This window comes from Mus pahari, chromosome 16 (genome assembly GCF_900095145.1).
Source record: "Mus pahari chromosome 16, PAHARI_EIJ_v1.1, whole genome shotgun sequence".
Classification (NCBI taxonomy): domain Eukaryota; kingdom Metazoa; phylum Chordata; class Mammalia; order Rodentia; family Muridae; genus Mus; species Mus pahari.
This window is the reverse complement of record NC_034605.1, coordinates 16,502,691-16,523,321: the sequence shown is the minus strand read 5'-3', so window position 1 is coordinate 16,523,321 and position 20,631 is coordinate 16,502,691. Positions and strand designations below refer to the sequence as shown.

At 40.7% G+C, this 20,631-nt stretch overlaps 1 protein-coding gene across 9 annotated transcripts in view; it reads left to right on the top strand.

The window, feature by feature from the left end:
* Ryr2 (ryanodine receptor 2) overlaps window positions 1–20,631 on the top strand; it is a 557,252-nt gene that overhangs the window by 217,220 nt on the left and 319,401 nt on the right. For all 9 annotated transcript variants that reach the window (XM_029547437.1, XM_029547436.1, XM_029547432.1 and 6 more), the window contains 4 exons: window positions 4,196–4,210; window positions 8,570–8,644; window positions 10,909–10,987; window positions 13,982–14,094. In XM_029547437.1, coding sequence (XP_029403297.1) covers window positions 4,196–4,210; window positions 8,570–8,644; window positions 10,909–10,987; window positions 13,982–14,094 — 282 coding nt within the window. The remainder of the gene's footprint in view (window positions 1–4,195; window positions 4,211–8,569; window positions 8,645–10,908; window positions 10,988–13,981; window positions 14,095–20,631) is intronic.

Genomic DNA, 20,631 nt, shown 5'->3' with positions numbered 1-20,631 from the left:
ACTTACTGGCCAGAGTACAGCTAATTCAACAATGGCCGTCTGGGAATGGAAAATCCAAGAATCCAGGAGTTGCTCAGTCTATAAGGCTGGATATATCAGCTGATCTTATATAGGCTTCTAGCAGAAGGCTTGGGATAGATTAAAATTAGATTAAAGATCTGGGTTAGATTGATGTTCTCCCAGCTCATAAGATCTATATCAAAGGCATGCCTTCCTACCTCAGGGATCCAGATTAGATGTGGATCTTTCTAGTTCAAATTAAGCAAAAATCCCTCACGAGTGTTTATCCACTTTTGGGTTTTACTTCCAGATGTGGTTGACAACCAAGAATGGCCTTCACACTGTTTCACATTACTGACAGTTAAAGAGAGCTAGGCTAAGCTACAAACCCTCACAATAGTGAATGTGTTCCCTGAGTGACTGTTCCTTGCTTTGCACTGGGGACAAAACTGAGCATAATTTTGTGGTGTGTGTGTGTGTGTGTGTGTGTGTGTGTGTGCGTGTACCTAAGTGCTATCAGCATAAAGCATTGCTATTTTACTTGGTTTTTCTCCTGGTAACCATTTGTGTTTCCCAAGAACACCACCTAGAGTCTCTCAGATCTATGGCATTGGGTGACCACAGGGAATTCTGTAGAGTTCAGTCAGCCATCTGTCCAATGTCATCACCTCTGTCTGTGTTAAGTAAATTTCTCTCTCTGTTTTTATGTTAGCGAAGGTGTGGGCAGTCATGCCTCAGCTCTTGCTCTGTCTGGAGGGACCGTTCCCATCATCTGTGAGATCCTAGATAGTGCATGACTGCCACATGTAGTTTTACACCACAAACCAAAAATTTGTGTTCCCATGTAAACAGTTTCTTAGTGTTACTGTTACTGCAATGAAACACCATGACTAGGAGCAACTTTGGGAAAAAAGGGTTTATTTCACTCACAGTTCAAAAACTGTGATTATCAAGAACAGTGAGGGCAGGAACTCAAGCAGGGTAGAAACCTGGAGACAGGAGCTGATATAGAGGCCATGGAGGGGTGCTGCTTACTGGCTTGCTCACATAAAAATGTTCACCCCACTTTGAGCATTCAGTGGCTTTTCTAACCCAAAGTTTGAAAGTCCTTCCACACCATCTAAAACCTTCTACCAGAACAGGAAGTGGGTCAGGACCCATGCGACGTGCCCATGCTTTCTCTAGTGAAATTTTAGTTTATGCCCAGAGAAAATTTCACAAGTGAATTTAATTCAGTGTATCTTCCATTATATGTATTTTAGGCATCAACTCGGTGTTCTCAGCACTGAGAGAGGATATGTCTCTCAGCATCTTTCTGCCTCAGATGCCTTTCCCACCATGCCCTCTACTTTTTAAAGAGCTTTCCCTTAGTTGATTTGCTTGCTGTTGCCTTTGCTAGACCTAAGTAGTGTTTGGACGGGTATCAAACTAATACATCCATTCCTCTCGTTGTAGTGCATTCTGCTTTTTTTCTTGCCCATGAGTGAACACTTTGGAATATCTTCTAATGCTATCACCTGTTATAGTTACAACTTAGGCCACGTTATCCAAGATATGTGGGGGAAAAGAAGGTTGTCTTGATAAAATCTGTCTTTCCTGCTCTTGGGTGTCTAGGGAAAGCTGCATGCTGTCTCATGTGTGCTGTTCTTTCTTCATTCCATTTAGTCTGTTCTCTTCCATTGCACGGCCAGGTCTTCCTCCCACTCTGTGACTTACTCTTCTTGGTGTCATTTAACCTGTGTATTCTGACAATCAGACCTGAGCATCTCTGCTGGACACTCGTCAAAACACTTGCTGCCACTGTAAAGTAGTTAACTTAGGGAATTGGTCATATCAAACTGGAAAATTCCCAAAGTGGGTCAGTTTAAATTGGCTCAATTAAAATCTACAAGCAGTACCACTCATAATCATGTGCCACAGAAAAATGTTGGATGTTTTTGTTTCTTTCAAGTATAACATGAAAATGATTTTTCCCATTTCCTTATTGGGTAATATTATCATTTTGATCTCTATTGCTGTGATAAAACAACTGGGGAGGAAAGCTTAATTTTATACTTCCAGGTCATAGTACATCACTGAAGGAAGTCAAGGTAGAACCATAAGGAAGACTCACACTCTTTCATGCTTAACTAGGTTTCTTATACAGCAGGACCACTTGTCTGTCTAGGGAATAATAGTAGTGACTCATCCTACTGCAAAAATTAACAATCAAGACAATCCCTTATAGACATACCCACAGGCTAGTGTGACCTAAGCAATTCCTCTCCTGAGGCTTCTCCTCTAAGACACCCCTAGGCTGTGTCACCTTGACAATGACAGCTAACCAGGACATCTAATATTGTCAGATAACATGAAGGTATATAGTTTTTGGTTTTGCATTGAAAGTAATTTTCCTGCTGTCATTCACCACTAGTGTCAGCTACATTTTTGTAACTATCTGCCTGTATTTTCTAAGTCAAAAATAAAAAATTCTTTTTATGTTTTCTTGTTGGACAGTTCTGTACATTTATACATTTAAGCCAATTTTACTCCATTCCTATACCTTTCTTTATCACTGAAAAAAGTATATATTATATATATATATATATATATATATATGCACATATACATATGTTTACAGATATATGTAAATTATATGTATATTTACACACACACACACACACACACACACACACACACACACCACCTTTGTGTGTGGTCCACAGGGTTTAATTAGATTTGCTTGACTAAGCAGGGGTAGAAGGTTATTTAGTGGATCAAGGGCAACTTACCCAGTGGCTACACCACTGAATAAAATGACACCCTCCCCCACACCATTGATTGTCATCAGTATTCCTTCAGGGAAGGGTGGGGCCTCGTGGGTCCCTCCCTATCCATAATGAAATGTTGATGGAGCCAGTCCTATGCAGGCCTTGTGCAGAGCTGCATAGCTCTGGTCAGATTGAGTGTAATGGCCATGCCATGTCCAGAATACATCTTTGTGTTTCACAGCTCCTCATACCCCAGCTCTTACGGTCTTTGTGTCTCCTGCCTCACCACCATGTTTTCTGAACTCTGGAGGCAGGTGTATAACTGTTCAGAGCTGGGCATACTGCCATCATTATCCTTGCACTTGGGCCTGTTATGGTTCTCTGCCTGCAGTAAGCGCCTTTGGCGACAGCTCAGAGCAGCCCTAATCACAATGGAAGTAGAACTGGGAAAGAGTGAAAATTCTTTAAAGATTTCCCTTGGACTTATAATATTGAAAATGAAAAACATCACTCAGAGAGGAATTTCCATTTATTTATACACACATTTCTGTTTATGTGTGGTTCAGGGAAGCAGCTAATATTTACAAATATCTATGTTGGAAAATGTTCCCTTGATTGTTTCTTGGGGATATGGAGATATGTCTATATTTTTTCTTAATATGTTTTAGATCTGTTCATAAGAACTTACTTCAGCTCTAAGTTTGGAAGTCAAACAGTTTCCCTCTTCTTGAATGTGTATCATCTGTATGCCCCTCCAGAAACGAATCCAGGAAACTGGAGGACATCTGGTGACGAGAAGGAAAGATGCATGTGTAATGTCTTCAGAAGGGGAAAAGGCTCTGAAAGAGTATGCGAGAGGAGCCCTATTGCAAGAAAAGGAGAAATATTTTGCGTGCCTCTCTTTGAAATGCACCTTCCACCATAGGCAGCATCTAAGAGTCTGCTTCCTGTCCCTTGCATGAAGGATGCAGGGCTCCATGCTTCAGATTCTCCTAACCAGGCTTGTCTTAACTACCAGCTTTACTAAGATTAGAGGAGTTGTCTTGTATCACTGCATTTACACCAAAAGAGATGGAATGAAGGTTTTTTTTTTTTTTTTTTTTTTTTAATCTAAGCATTTTCAGAGAATAAATGGAAGATTATACCATCTTCTCAGTGCTTGGATGTTGTACGTTGTCAGGGCATTCAGTAGTGTGGCATGTCTTCACAGAAAACAGCTGAACTAATGTAAAGATTCCTTTTCAAAGACTTTGCTTGCTATAGCATTTTTTTCTAGCATGTAGTTGAATATAAGTTCTGTTGCAACAGCAGTGTGAATTTTCTGCTTATTGTTGGCATAGCTCCACTTAGAACAATGGAGTCTTGATAAATACGTCATTTAAAAACTAAGTCCTTGAAATGATCTGTATTTAATAATTTTCTCTCTTTTCCTTATGTCTCCACAGAAGTTCATGATGAAGGTGAGGCTCTGATCCTCTGTTGTCTATGTTACAGTTTCTGTCTTAGTGTGGGTATATGTGATGGGTCACGTGTCTTAGTTTGGGTATATGTGATAATTCATGTGTCTTAGTGTGTGTATATGAAATACTCCTACATTTTGGTTTGTCTTGTTTGTAGTTGTTGTTGAGACAGAGTTTCTCTATGTAGCCCTGGATATCCTGGAACTCACTTTGTAGACCAGGCTGGCCTAAACTCTGAGATCTTCCTGCCTCTGCCTACTGAGTGCTGTGATTAAAGGCATGCACCATCATGCACACCTGTATTATTATTCTTTATGTATTGTCATAGGCAATATCCCATAAGTTTTAAGGTAGTTATATGTGATATTTCATAAGTTAAGATGGTTATATGAATTTTATTTATGTTTGGTTCCACAATGGCTTTCCTTTAAAAATTTTAAATGAAATAAAATAGTAAACATTTAAATGTAAATCACCTGTTTTGATTTTATAACTGAAACAACTTTTGACATTTTGGGGTTATAGAGCACCAGATTACTTTTAGTTAGTCACCTTTAGGGATTCCTCCTATTAAAGTATTTTTGTTATTACCTGATTAGAATGTTCCCTTTGTGGGGATGCTGGCCTTTTGTCTTTGGAGGACACTTGTGTGAATCTAGTAGGAACTTACATTGGGAAATTAGAAGAAATGCCATATTGGTTACTTTTCTGTTGCTGTTATGAAACCCTGTGACCAATTTACGAGAGAGAGAGAGAGAGAGAGAGAGAGAGAGAGAGAGAGAGAGAGAGAGTTCATTTTAGCTTATGGTTCCAGAGGGTTAGAGTCCATTATGGACAAGGGGATGATGGAGGTTGGATTGGGGTTAGGAGGCATGACAAGCAAGTGGCAGGCATGGTGGCAGGAGCAGAGACTTGGGAGATCATGTCTCACCCATAGCATGAAGCAGAGAATTAACTGGAAACAGGATGAGGCTATATACTCTCCAAGCTGGCCTCAAGTGACATACTTCCTCTGGTTGTACCACTGAAACCTCTTCCAACAGGGCTCCAAGTGGTCAAATACCCTAGCCTAGAGGCACTTCCCATTCAAACTACCACAACTACAGGCACCCACCACTACACTTGTTGTTCTAGAAATGAAAATAATTTAGGCCTATTTTATTTCCCAACTAAAGTGGAAAACTAGAGGCTCTTCAAGAGAGACACGAGAGGTTAAAGCACATGGTAATGTCCCTGAAGGAAGATGTTGGGTACTGCAAGAGGAAAATGAACTTGAAAATGCTTTTGTGGTTTCAGCCACATTATTGTATAATATTCAAGAAGCTTGATGATTTATTCTAAAACCTCAGAAGCAATAAAGACATTTATTTGTATTCAGTTAGTAAAGGCTTAATACAACTTGTACCCAGAAAGACATCGTTCTGAAAGACAGAAGCTTCTAGAAATGTGGATGGAAACTTGGCTATAGATTGAAAAGGAAAGAAATAAAATAGAGTCCTCTTGCCCATCCATTGACTGAGTTCGTTAAGGCTTTCATACCCATTCCAAACCCCAGAGCATTGTGGCTTTTCCCAGTTTAGCCCCATTAACCAATAGTAAAGAACCTGACACTGTACATCAGACAAGAGGGCCCAGATTTATTTCTTTGAAGCCACTGCTCATCAAAGATGTGAGGCATCTTCCAAAATTCAAGTAACTCAGCTCTTATTTTTCAGAAGAAAACATTAGTATAAATGATAAGCAAAGGATGCTATGTGCTTTATTATATATATCATGACAAGTGTTTGGGTTGTAGAGATATGATAAGCATAAAATATGAATACATGCCATTTCCTTGCAGATATTAATTAACAGTGAACTTGGGTTGACAATTCAGGTTTTTTTTTTTTTTTTTTTTTTTTTTTTTTTGCTGAATATGCATTTACTATTTTCAGTGAATCATTTACTGCTTACCTCAGCCCTTAAACAATGCTGTATCCTCAGGGGCATACAGTAATCAACCAAATCTGTTAATAGCTCCTTTGAAGGAGCTGATTCATAAAAACTGTGCAGATAGAAAGATGAGGTCAACTAGTTAACTCCAGGTGTTATGCCTCAATGATAGAACTGTGGTCTGATTTCTGTTCTCTTCACCACCTTCTTTCTCTGTTCCTTACTTCTCTTCCTCCCATCCTTCCTCTCCACTCTGATCGCCTTCCCTGCTTTATCCTCTTCTTCTCTCCCCTCCTCCCTCAGAATCACGTCCAGGGCTTGCATGTGGTAACAATCCTTACCACGCCACCACTGAGCTACTCTGCAGTTCTGATGCCTTAAAAAAAAAAAAAACTCATATAATGACAGCTTGGAATTAGGCTAGTAGAGAGTTCCACAGAGAAAAGGTTCCATGTACACCCTGGTTTCTTCCCACACAACTTCTAAAGTGGCATATTACAGCCATCTTCAAGATGTTTAGACATTATATAGTTAGTGAATTTAATGGCGGCAATTATCAATAATATAAAAGACAGATTAATGAGCCAGTATATATATTGCAATCATATGTTGTAAAAAGCAACATTGAAGAATGAATATAGAATCGGCAATATTCATGTATTGGTAATCCATTCTAATTAGTCTTCATTGTTATTCAGATTTTGTGTGTGTGTGTGTGTTTGCCTGTATATTTAAGCTTATGACAGTAATACCTCAAGTGCGGCTGTAGAAATCCAACTGGTCCCCTGTCCTACAAAGGATAAGAGATAGATAGTCTCCATTACTATTTCTCTAAACAATGTAAATATAGAATGTACATTGAGTTCATGCCCAAGTGTGGGCATTGATGCCTTGTAAACTAATGAGATTTCCCAGAGTGGACAAGTGAACTGTTTTTGTTGTTGTTGTTGTTGTTGTTGTTGTTTGTTTGTTTGTTTTTACATGATTCTAGAAATCTAAAGTCCTACTAATGCCCAGTGATGCTAAATTTGTCTCACAATGACTTGTGAACTTTATATGAGGAGTTTTCTTTTTTTAGATGACATTCAGCAGAATCACTTAGATTGTATTTGAAAGTTTGGACATTTTTATCCATTTATCTTTTATGGATCTATTTGACATTATTCTGTAATATTAACTCTGTCAGTCATCTCTATGGGAATGGGACGAGTCCCTTCTCTTCACATCCTACCCCTGTATATAAGTTGAGTAACCATTTTCACAGATTTTGTAAAGTCAAATTTTATCTTTCATTAAATCATGGGCCCCTACTAAATTATAAATCTTCAGCTTTTTAATTTAGATAGTTGGGGCTCCTATTAAGAAAAAAAAGGGTCACCCCATATGCAGAATTTCATTACTCTTCCCTTCTTTCTTTCTTAGGCACCTTAATTGAGTTAAGGGGCCTTCATACACATACACACCCATTTCTATATCCTGGAAAGCTCCATCCAGTCAAGGTTTTCACTTAGCAAATGTTTGTTTAGTTAATCTCCTCTTACCTTTTCTCAGAGCTAGAGCTGGACCAAAGCCATTGTCATTGACTTCTTGTTCTGGTCAAGGGAGGCAGTTCTTGCCAGTAGAGTGATGAGGCCAGTATACAGGTGTAGCTGAGAGCTAACACTAGGGAACCTGGATGAGCTTCATGCATGAGGTGGCTGACCAACTGAGTTTGAAAGCATCATTTATAAGTCAGAGAAGGCAACAGAGTGAATTTGGGAATTCAAGACATATCAGTGTGATGTGGGGTGGAGGGAGGAGATATGTTTAGAATAGGGGACTGGCACCAGAGAGGACAAGGTCCTCTGTGTTCGTCCATCTCCAACTCTGGTCCTTGAGGCCATGACTCCATGGGAAGTCTGTCAAATGAAGTGCATCTGTATCTGCCTTCGACATCTCTAATCAGAATCTGAGTGGAAGCCCAAGACCCCGTGGTTTAGCAAGTTCTCCAATCTTGGGAGAATGAGAAGCTTAAAATACTCGAGACCGTGTGTGACCAATTTTGGGTTTTGCAAAACCTCATTTGTGGAAATAAAACTTCCCAGGTGATTGCTGAGCGCTGGGTAGTTATCAGGTCTCTAGATGCAATGGTAACCTGGTCTCCCTGTCCAATGGAGCCTGTGTATAACTGAAGCACAGGAGGTAACTGAGAAGGCTGTGAGTGATTATAGTTGTAATGGTTCCTCACCGAAGCCCAGTTCACCTTTCCGGATGTGGTAGAGATGCTTGCTCCATGGCTTGCTTCCTTAGTGTTTAAGAACTTGTTGGAGGGGGCGTTGCTTTTCCAATATTTTGGGGTCTTACTAAACTTTCCAGTAAAGACAGAACATTTTATTAACTTGGTTGTTTGATCATTCATGCTTTTCTTCCTCTCTCCCCTTTCCTCAGACTGCTCAGGGTGGAGGCCACCGGACACTCCTCTATGGACACGCCATATTGCTACGCCATTCCTACAGTGGTATGGTGAGTAGACATCTTTATTTCATCTCTCGTGTGGCTACGCTGATCCAGGGCCAGGTAGACTGTCTAGAATTTTGATGATATCTCTTGAGCAATGATAATGAGTTTGTCTAGATTTAGTTTTAATACCCTTGTGCCCTGCTCAGCTTTCTCATTCATAAGATGAAGGTTAGATTCAGACATAACAGGTATGGTACCTATTTTTACTGCCTTTGATAGATTTTTAACACCTGTAATACATTTGATAGACAAATTTTAAGAGGAGGCAATTATAAAAGCCAAATGTTAACTATTTTCCATTTCTAATTCTGTTTTAAATTATTAATGTATAAATACATTTAGATATCCACCTCTAAGGGAAACTGACACTCTTTTGTTGCCTCCAAGATTACTTTTGTTCATGTTTACACACATATACATAATATAAAAAAAATAAAAATAAATCACAAAATACCTTTCTGGAAAGTAAGATACTTTACTAAGCTAAGATAAAATACTACCTGAGGTAATCCTTGGAGCCTCTTGTCTGTCACGTTGAAAGTTCATGCTTGGCCGTCAAGACGCAGATTGATTGTCAAACCCATTCCTTCACCGCCCTTTGTATACCCATGATCACTCAGTTATCCAGATGTGCTATATTCTATAAGAGGGGTGGTTCTCAACCTGTAGGTTGCAAGCCCTTTGGGGGTTGAATGACTCCTTCATAGGGGTTACCTATGACCATCAGGAAACATAGATATTTACATTGTGATTCATAACAGTAGAGAAATTACAGATATGAAATAGCACGTAAATAGTTTTATGGTCACCACAATAGCATTAGGACGGTTGAGAACCACTGCTTAAGAGGATTAGTGTAGTGTTGGCATTAACCATCCATATCTTCAGAGGGGCCCACCCTCACTTGATTCCCTCCATTGTTTCTGGAGTTCCTCTGATGGCTCCTCTTCTTGCTGGCAGAGGACATGCTTCACACAGATGCTTTGGTATTTTAAGCTCGCGCCACATTCATCTTAGAGTTCTCATTCATATGTCACTTAGCAAGGTGTTTGAAGTTGGGGGATGGCTGGTATGAAAATGATGTAAAATTTAAATCTAAGAATATGTACACTTGAGGCAACCCAAGGATGAGCAGATGAGACAATGCAGTTTTGATAGTCAGAGTTCCCCGAGAGAAATGTGTACATGTATATTCATGCAGTGCTCATTTTAGCAGGATGAAGAACTGAACTCCCAAGTATATTCTGGGTGTTTTTTTTTTTTTTTTTAATGAAAAAAAAAAAGAGTAGAAGATAAAAGTGAGTTGTTTTCAGATTTCTTTTAGGGACAGCTTTCTAATCAGATCGCGTATGTTTTCAGAGGACCATGGATATCACATGAAGGGCGAGAGATACAAACATATCCCTAGTCACTTGTCTCCTTGTATTGATGAGGTCATGCTTTAGACTTCTGTGAAGGGCAAAGGACCGTGCTTCCTTCATCCTGTTGCTCTGAAGGCTTGCTGTACAAGCGCTGCTATACCTCAGGTGTTGGAAGCTCTCAATTCCTCACAGGAGCATCAAGAATCTGAGAAAAATGCTAATCAGAGATGGATGATAACACCTTGCTTGCTCCACCAGACGCTATGTGACTGTACACATTATAAAATCACTTCATTTTAGTTATCAAATAAATAGCAGGTTTTGATGTGATATGCACATACACATATGCACACATGTGCACACATATGCACACATCATTATGCTTTGTTCTCATTCATCTCTCTCATTACTGCCCCTCCCCTGCCCTGGCTGGTCTTTCCTCCAAATTGTCTCCTCTTCTGCTTCCATGTCATGTGAATTCTATTATCCTGTTATTTCCCCTCTCTCCTCCATTGACACTTCCTCTACCCTTCTTACAGCCCTGCTTCTACTTCATACCCTCCAATATCACCCACCACCTTAGTAAGAATGACTATCATCAAGAAAGAAAAAAAAAACATGACAGCAAATGCTTGTGAGGTTGTGGGGAGACAGGAACTCTTATGTGCCGACTGTGGTACTGTAAACTTACACAACACTGTGGAAATCAGTGTGGGGGCTCCTCCAAAAAACTAAAAGTAGAACAACTGTATGGCTCAGGTAGACCATGTATGGGTCTATGCCTTTAAGACTCTAGTCCATAGATCATAGATGTCTTTGTTCATCCATGTTTAGTGCTGTGTTAACCACTATAGTCTCGGTCGGACTGTCGACATCTTGTGGTGATGCCTGATCTTGTGTTTTTAGTATCTTTGCTGTCTCTCCACTTCCCGGTCTTCCACTGACAAACTGGCCTTCGATGTTGGTCTTCAAGAGGATACCACAGGTGAGTACCATGTACTGTAATGAGACGTGGTTTGGAAAGAAGCTGCCTAGACATGGTCAGAGACATATAAGATGGTTGTTTTTATAACAGTCAGGAAAATGATTTTCTCCCTGGCATTTTTGGTAGATTGAGAGAGTGTGTTTTTCCTCCTGCTTGATTGCTCTTAGGTTATTGGTGACGTCATGTCTTTTCTTCTTATGGATTGATAGAGGAAAAAACCCCAGTCTGTACCAAATGATGGACTAGTTGTGTGAAGCCTGCTGATGTTCACTGAACACTGTGTAAAGTATCCCTCCCTGGCTCGTAATCATTCATCTTAAAATATCTTCAGGTGTAAGATAGCGGTGTGCTTAGTGTTAACACTCAAACTCAAAAGCAGAACATGAAATTCTTTGCTGCTCTGCCTCAGCGCTCTGCTGTGCTACGTGTCCAAACAGACAGGCACTTCTCTAGTTTGGAAGGATTGAAATACACAAACATGGTCAACCCCTTTGCGAATCCCAAATACAAAAGCAGAAGGGATTTGCACATTCTCGTTCTTCCTCATCTGCATCTTCTCCGTTGACTCGCTGTGCCCCATTAGACCATTTTGTCTTTTATGACCAGCAGGAAAAGGCATGGCTTCTAGAATGAAGCTTTTGTAACAGAGCTAGGGGTGCTACTCAGTGGTAGGGCCCTTGCCTACCTTATGAGGAGCTCCTGGGTTCAATCTTCAATATCACAAAAATAAAGAAAAAAAGTAAGATACCAAGTAGAAAAAGGTATGGAAAGACAGTATCCAATTTTTACTGTGCAGCTCTTCCATGGTAGAGACTAGATGGTCCACTCACTGCTCACCCACTGATCCCTTTTAAAAGTACATTGTCAGTATAGATGTAGCTCAGTGATAGAGTGCTGATATGTTGCAAGGTCCTGGATTCTCTCCCTAACACCATAAAACAACCCACGTAACACGCATACACAAAGTTTTGGGCGTTCGATACTGATAGCAGTTTTACGACCCGAAAACTTCAGCAAGGAAGAGGAAAAGAATTGAAACCTTTCCCTGCACACACAAAGGTTGAGCAGAGCCGTCTCCATCCTGGTGTTAGACTAAGACCTTTCACGCAGATAGCAAAGCAGCACATGGTGCTCATGCGTAAGGTACGTGTTTACATTCGATGTAATCAGTCATTAAAAGTGGGTCTTCTTACAACTAAAATTTCACAAAATAACAATGATGAAAATGAAAAAAAAATATAATGAACCATGTTAACTTTCAATAATTTTTATCATCCTGGGCATAAGAAGATAAAAATAATATTCAGATATATACTTCATTTTCTATATGTTCATTTCTCTATTTTTCTAGTTTCTCAGTTTTTTTTTTTAAACTTAATGTATTTTAGCAAAGAGTAAAAAAAAAATCTGGTTTGAAGACTGAAACACATGATCGAGAACATGTATTTTTATATACTGAGCTGATTTTGTGGTAGAATAGCACAGCCGTCAGCCTCCCATATGAGTCCTCCCATATGAGACCTCCCATCTGAGTCCTCCTCCAAACCCAGAGTCCACCCCTGTCTCCCGAGCCTTTATTCTACCCTGCTTCTTCCCCACGTTCTGCTTTTTCTGTGAGTTACTGAATCACCATGTCATTTGCCCTTTGTTTTCTGTTTGTCCTCATCAGAATTAAACTCACAAGGCAGATGATTTTTTTTTCTTTGTGTGGATGACTTTTCAATTACTGAGGCAGTGACTGAGAAAGAGTAGTTACACTGTCAAAGCTTGGGAGAGTGAATGAAGTGCAGAAGTCTCCCTGGTGATGTGCAGTTGGGATGGCTCGAGGGAGAACAGCTTCAGCCCAGGTTCTGCACAGACGACATGAGTTCCTAGGATGTATCTCAGATGATTCCACTCATCCATATAAATTAATCGCTGAGTGCTGCAGTGTGGTGGCAGGACCTGGGAAAACCCCAAGGTACAAAAGGCACACATGTTCTGGCATCAGGGAGTTAGTTCAGAAAAAAGGAATACTATAGAGAAAATAATAAAGGACGAGCGAGATGGCTTAGCGCGAGCCTGGCAGTCCGATCCCCAGATTCCACCTGGTACAGGGAAAGCATTGACTCTTGCAAGCTGTCCTCTGATACAGTCACGCACGCACACATGATATGGTTTGTTGTATACACACACAAGTGAGTAAAAATGAAAAAAGCTCAAAACAAGGAATAATAATGGAGCTTGGTAGGGGAGGAGAACGATGACTGAAGATGAAGGGACCGCCAGAGCACAACTGGCATTGTCAGAGACCACCATGGGCTCAGGACTTCCCAGGGACTGTGGCTAGGCAGCCTGGCTGCTTCTGGTTTGGGTGATGGGACTAAGGAAAGCGGATGGATGTGTGCTTTTTGATGCTGCTTGACTTGCCTTAGATGGATTTGTTTTCATGTATATCAGCTCTTACAGTGCATCTCTCTGTACTAAGAGTCCCAGATTATTCGGAACTAATTAATGCATTATATAAGGAAATAAAGCAAACAGGAAAGACATGGTCATGAGACTTAAGATAGCAATCCTTTGTGTCGTTTTTTTTGAATCAACAAAAGAACACTTGCACTGCAACTACCCCAATAGAAAACAAAAATTTCTTCTGATGAAAATCGCATGAATGCATATTAATTTTTAATAAGATTGTTTAGGGAATGAAATCACTCTGGCTAACTGGAACATCTAGACCTTATTAACATATGTAAATACATGTCCCTTTTCAGCAGTTTTTATTGGGGAAATGATACCAAACTGCCACACCCATTTCCCATTGAGAGAAAGGTTGCATTTCAGTATGTCCTACCCTAAGTGAGTTTGGCTGTGTTCTTCTCATTTCCAAGATCCAAGAGATTAATTTGCATGAAGTCATGCATTTCTGAAAGTCCCATGAGTGGTGTCATCTGGAGAGGGAATGGATCTTAAATTAACTGGGTCTTCTCTGTGTTTTAATTCTATGACTCGCAGGGGAGGCTTGCTGGTGGACCATACATCCTGCCTCTAAGCAGAGATCAGAAGGAGAAAAAGTACGTGTTGGAGATGACCTCATCTTGGTCAGCGTGTCCTCAGAAAGGTACTTGGTAAGTGTGGGGACAGGGCTGCGTGCTTGATGCTCTGCTGAGAGCCGGAGATGAAGTGATGCTTGGTAGGAAATGTGCTTATGAGCAAGCAAAGCTAGGGAGACAGTTCATAAAGGCTTGTGCCTCTAGCTGGTGAGTTATAAATAACTCCTGAGAAGAGAGGGAGATGTCTGTGGCCTTAAGGGGAGGATGGCTCCCTGGGTCTGTTTGAGCCAGCTTCCCTCCAGACCTTGATATGCATATTCATGAGGCTGATGGTGCCTGCTCTTGGATTCTTTTATTAATAGAATGTAAACGAGTCTAATCGGGAATTTCAAGTTCTGTGGTCTTTGTTTTGTGTCTCATGTAAAGGTTGTATCAAGTCGGTTCTCGCTCCTTATTTTGAAACCTGTGATAGTAATTGTGTGAGACACCTTTAAGTAGCAGCTCGTCTGTTAATGGCACTGCCTCAATTCAAAGGGTAGTAGTGGCTAAGAGTAGGAACATGAAGATATTAGTTAGTCGGATGTATTTCTTTAGTTTTTTATGATAAGGCAATTATGGATTTAATATATTTAATAGGTTGTAGTGTTTCTGATCTAAAGAATAATTATGTACAGAAGTTCAAAGAATGAAATCCATGAAAAGGTAGATATATACAATATTTTCTGGTTCTTTTTGTAATTTTATTTATTAGTTTGTTTTGAGAGACCAGGCCAACCTTGAGCTCATCATCTACCTTATCTTCCATTGCTGGCATGGTAGACCATCACCAGCATGCTCAGCTAAACATTACATTTCTCTCTTACAGGATTGAGTATTCAACCCAGCTCCTTGTGTATGCTAGGCAAACCCTCTACTTCTGAACTGTACTCTACTACTGAGCTACTCTCTAAAGATCGAGCCACTAATTAGATGTTATTCTATCTTGCTTTTCTGTTGCTGAGATAAACACCATGGCCAAAATGACTTGAGGAGGAAAAGGTTTATTTCATCTTAGAGGTCAAGGCAAGAACTTGAAGTAGAAACCACAAAGGAAAAGATCTTCCTGGATTACTCCCCACTGGCTCCTTGCTAAATTAGCTTTATTATGCAAACCCAGGATCACCTTCCTAAGGATGACACTGCCCATAGTGGGCTAGGCCCCTCCCACCTCAATTAGCAGTCCTGCCCCCCCCCCCCAATCATTACAGGCCCATCTGACCAAGGCAATTCCCAACTGGGATTCCCTTGGATGATTCTGAGCTCTGTCAATTTGAGAGCTGGTGACAACTAGGAGAAACAGAAAAAAATAACATTTTTAAAGTTTTTCATGAATATTTACATAAAGTATCCCAGAGGGATTAGTAGATGGTAATGGAAAGAAAGATGTGGCATTGTAGGTCACTGTGAAATAATCATTATATTAAAGAGTCTACGGTGAGAGGCAATGAATCTCCAACACTGTAGATCAGAGTTTTTAGGGTGCCCTATTACTTTGTAAATATGGAAATGGAACCTAGGGAAACAAATCAGTTAATCAAGTACTTGTGTGGAAACATTAGGACACGAGGTCAGGGTCCAAAATCTATATAAAAAAGCAGGACATGATAACACACTTGTCCCAAACATGGTGAATCAGAGTTGGGCGGATTCTTGGTGCTTGCTTGCCAGTCAGCCTAGCCTACTTGGTGAGCTTCAGGCCAGCGTGACCCTATCCCAATAACTGGATGGCATTTGAAGAATGACTCCTGAAGTTGACTTCTGACCTCCACATGAACACACACACACACACACACACACACACACATGCACACATACATCTGCATACATGCTTTCAGGCACACGGACACACACACACACACACACACACACACACACACACACACTTACACCCAAGACTGAAACAGGGTGGGCTTGGTAACAAAGTCACTTTCAATGCACCAACGAGTTGAGTTCATTCTCAAGTGTTCCTAGGAAGAAGACCTGGTTTCCTGTGTACAAAGTGGTGGTGCTAGGGGGATGGCTTAACAGGGACTCCTGTCATGGGCAGGCAAATGGCACTGTTTGGTGAGTCTGCCCCTGCTTAATGGTGGGAGGCCTGGAGCCATCTTCCTCTTTTGTGTCCACATTGTCCCTGTGTAAGTTTCTAGTGCCATGAGGCTGTGCGGCTTATTAAAGTATACATTATTAAGGCCCTGACGTGTACCAGAGCTGTGCCATGAGGGTGATGCGCCCTGATCAGAAGGTTTCAAGTTTAAACATTTCAAGTTTAGCTGGGCTGAGAACCCAATGGCAAGTGAAACACCTCATGCCCCCTTCGGCGCAATACTCCAAACCTGTTTTCACTTGATTTGGACCTGACGGTCCCCATCCGTTGTAGTTTTCCAGCTTGTACTTCATGCCTTGTAGCAGAATTGATTGGATAGGGGGGTTTCGTTATCCATCAGAGGAGTAGGAGTATTCAGAACCTCAAAACACTAGACTTCTAACACTGCTTCTACAGCTATCAGCCTGGGGGGGTCTAGAACTGGCCCCCTGGCCTCTGGATTAGCTGTCTATAAAGTAAGGTTGGTGCTAATGGGAGCACCGAGTCTAGACTTTATTGTGAGAGGCAGTGAGGTAAGGCAATTGAGTGTTCGTTGAGTGATAAAAGACTTCAGGAATAAGTGACAAAAAAATGACACATGCAATTCCTGGCCTTTGGAAATAAATAAACCTGAGTCATTAAAATTTACTACTAGTTTCTAAGTTGCATTTTGCCCAAGTACTAGACTTCATTTTCCTGAGTAGTCTTTATATCCCTAATATATTTTTAATATATATGTATAAGACATAAATAATTTATATTAGATGTAATATAAAAACTATATTAGATATAAAACAAACATAAAAGGTATATAATATAAATGTACATATATAAATGCATAAATGTATTTATTTATGTTATATATAACTATAAACATATGTGTGTATGTGTGTGTATGATTTTGAGACATGGTCTTACACTATATAGTCAATGTTGGCCTTATGTTCATTGTGTAGGCCAAGATATCCTTAAACTAATGGTGAGCTTTTTTTTTTTTTTTTTTTTTTTTTTACTTTTTATTTTATTTTTTGCCTCAGTTCTTGAGTACTAGGCTCATGGGCATTAGCTACGAAACTCAGTTCTGGATAGCCCTTAGAGAGATTCCCAGAGTGGCAAGCCATATTGCTGGGGTTCCACTCTCCTGTGCCAATGGGGCCAGTGCTTTTATTGTTCATATTCACAGAACCCCGCCTAGAACAGAAAGAAGGAATCTCCGAGACCACACTGTCCATGCTTTCTGCTCTCAGATAAGTAATGGCGCAACCAAACCATGCAGCTAGCTTTCTGCCAGTGTGACAGGTACCCGAGACAGGCTAACTTAAAATAAGGGAACACTAGTTTTGACTCAGAGTTTTGGAGGTTCCATTCTGTGGCCACTAGACCCCATTGCTATGGGCCTGTGGTGTGACAGAGCATTATGTCAGGGCGAGATGGAGGAGAGAGAGATGGTGGAACAAGCCTTCTCCCCTCACGGTGAGGACAGAAGTAGAAAGAGATAACAATCCTCTCTGTCAGGGGCACAGCCCCAATCATGTAACTCCTTCCTTCTAGGCTCCACCATGAAAGGTTTCCTCCCAACAGTTCTAGGACCGTCAGTATTACTTGGTGGCTGAAGACATCCTTGTTGAATACTGTGGTGATATGTTCATAGATGTGTGTGTTGGACTCAGGGCAGATGCTTTTAGAAAATGAATGAAAATAAGGAAGAAGGTAGTGAAAGCGCTTTGAATACCTAGGCAGGCTTGGAACTGGCTGTGAAGTCAGGAAGGACGCTGACCTTATAACCCCCACCTACCAAGTGTCAGGATGACAGATGTGGCACCGTGCCTGCTTTATGCGGTACTGGCATTTGCGGTACAAGGTCTTGGACATGCTAGATAAGCACTCTTAGCTGGGCCACATCTCCAGGCCCCAAGTATAGTTCCTCGAGTCCTCAGTTTCTTCATCTGCAGTATGGGAATTATGAATTGTTCAGCTAACACGGGGGCATGAGGAGAATCAAATGCTGAAATCCAAGTAAGGTCACCTGCCCTTGCCTAGTGAGTAGCTGCCATTGTTTGCTTGAGAAGTTTCTGCCTATGTACAATAGTTAAAGAAGCTACTGGTATTTAACTTAAGGAAGAGAAACCTGATATCAAGAGGAGGACTATTACAGAGAGCCTTAAATAAAGATCTATTGTATGATAGCAGGGTCTGTCTGTATTCTGAGATGCTGACATGACTAAAGAAATAAATAATTAAAACTTTTGTTTCAAAATGCATTGGTTAAAAGTGGCCATAGAAAATGAAAACTCTAGCCTTTGACGTTTTCTTTCCCGGTCCATGACTGTTGAGCTACTTTTCTTCCACTGAGATCATTTAAGGTTAATCCAGTTTTACATTTGGAACACTAATGGGGTTGGCAGCCCTTGTAGTGACGAATTAATGGCCAGCTAATTTTCTTTCCTCCCATCTGCAAAAGTACCTCCCAGACAGAAGAGGGCACTGTGGTCAGGGACCTCCAGCCTGTCAGCTTTACAGGTTGGACACAGGTTAATACCAAGGGATAAAGGAGTCTTGGCTGTAAAAATGGTTGTAAGCTATTAACACAATACTGTCTTTCTTTACTTTTGCTGTTCGTTGTTCTAATATGAAATGATATCCTAATCTTTCCAGGAATATCCAGAAGGCTTTTCTGTGCTCCTATTGGACAATTTGTCTTTTAAAGAGGCTTTTTCCAAAGCAGCTTATATGTAAGAGAGAGAGAAAAAAATCTTAGTATAGTGAAATCAGGACAAATGGATGTTACTGACTTAGAATCCACTTCAAATGGATTAAGACAGGATAAGTCACATGACACTTCATTTTTAATGTATCAGTTGTAAAACTTCCCTGATCTGCATAGAAGCTTCCCATCTGTGACTTTTGTTTTTCTTTTCACTCTGGAAATGCTGACTTTCTGTCGTCTAGGTCACTGGTAGACCTACAAAGATCTTATGATGCATAAAACCATAAGCCCAACAACTGATTGAAAATAAATCGCCAAGGATCTGGAGCGATAGCTCAGTGGTCTAGAGCCCTTGCTGTTCCCGATGGGACCCAGGTTCATAGCATGCACACAGAGGTCAGAGGACAACCTTCAGGAGGGAGTTCTGTCCTTCTTCCATGTGGAATCTAGCAACTGAACTCGGGTCACCACTCTTGTTGGCAGACATCTTTACCCTCTGAGTTACGTCTCTATGCCTAGTTTAATATTTTATCAGTAACAAACAAATAACTAATGCATGTCACTTCCAGAGAGTTATAAATAAGGTGTTGGTGGCACCAGAAAGGTCTGAACTCGAATCTTCCAGCTCGGCTCCACGGGCCTTTACCCTCCTGATGACTTACCTCTGTGGACCTAATCTTGGATTTTTAAGTGAGAAAGGTATTTTTACTGAATAACAAGTTGCTGGATTTTTCTAAAACTGCATACATACACCAATGGAAGGTAGGCATCCTTAATAATTTATGAGTGATTTATGATGACAGCCAGTTCAGTTTGGGGGACAATCTAAGCACATGCCCTGCCAGAGTCATCAGGCCCAGTCCCTTTGTTTACATTTTACTACTTTACCTTGAGCCCCCTTTTCTGTCCCTATGACCCAGGTGAGGAAACCATCGACTATTACATCTAAAGAAGCATCCACGTCTTTGTCTCCCATTTATCTTTTCTTCTTCTTTTTTTTTTCCAAAGAAGAAGCTGCAGCCCGAGGGGTAAGATAGCTTGTTTATTTGTGTTTCTTGTCCCTGGATGCTAATTTATTTGGAATGCTGTATCACTAGGGCCCAAATGCCTGACATTTAATAAGAGATAAATAAACGAATGAAAAACTGCTTCAGACAAGGACTGAATACAGAGAATCTTAGAAAAATGTTGGGGCCATGGAACCTTCTGGCAATCTGATAAAGGATTCCGACCTGCTGTCATAAGCAGCTTTGGGAATGCAACAAATAAATCCACGGGATTAGGAAGGAAATTAAAGGGTCATGATATAGCTAGGTCTATGGGACTTGGGTTAAGATCCCAGGAGAGCTGCGGGTCACTTAGGCCTCTGTGATTTTGAGTTTCTGTCACATTCACTCATAGTTTTAGGCTCCACAGTTTTTATGGGCCCAACTTTACTGCTCCTCAATTGGAAAACTTTATTTTTTATTATTTCTTTTGACAAATTGCTCAACTGATTGTTCTGTATTTTAAAGGTTAAAATTCATGGGCTAAGACAGATGGGTCAGTGGGCAAGTGGCTTGCAGAGCAGGCATAAGGACCTGAGGTCTATCCTCCAGAACCCATGGGAGAAAAGTCACGGACTGGAGAGTTGGCTCAGTGATTTGCATCACTGTTGATCTTGTAGAAGATCCAGGTTCAGTTCCTAATCTCATGACCGTCTGCAGCTCCATTCCAGACCTCTGTAGGAACTAGGCACACACAGACACACAGACACACAGACACACAGACACACAGACACACA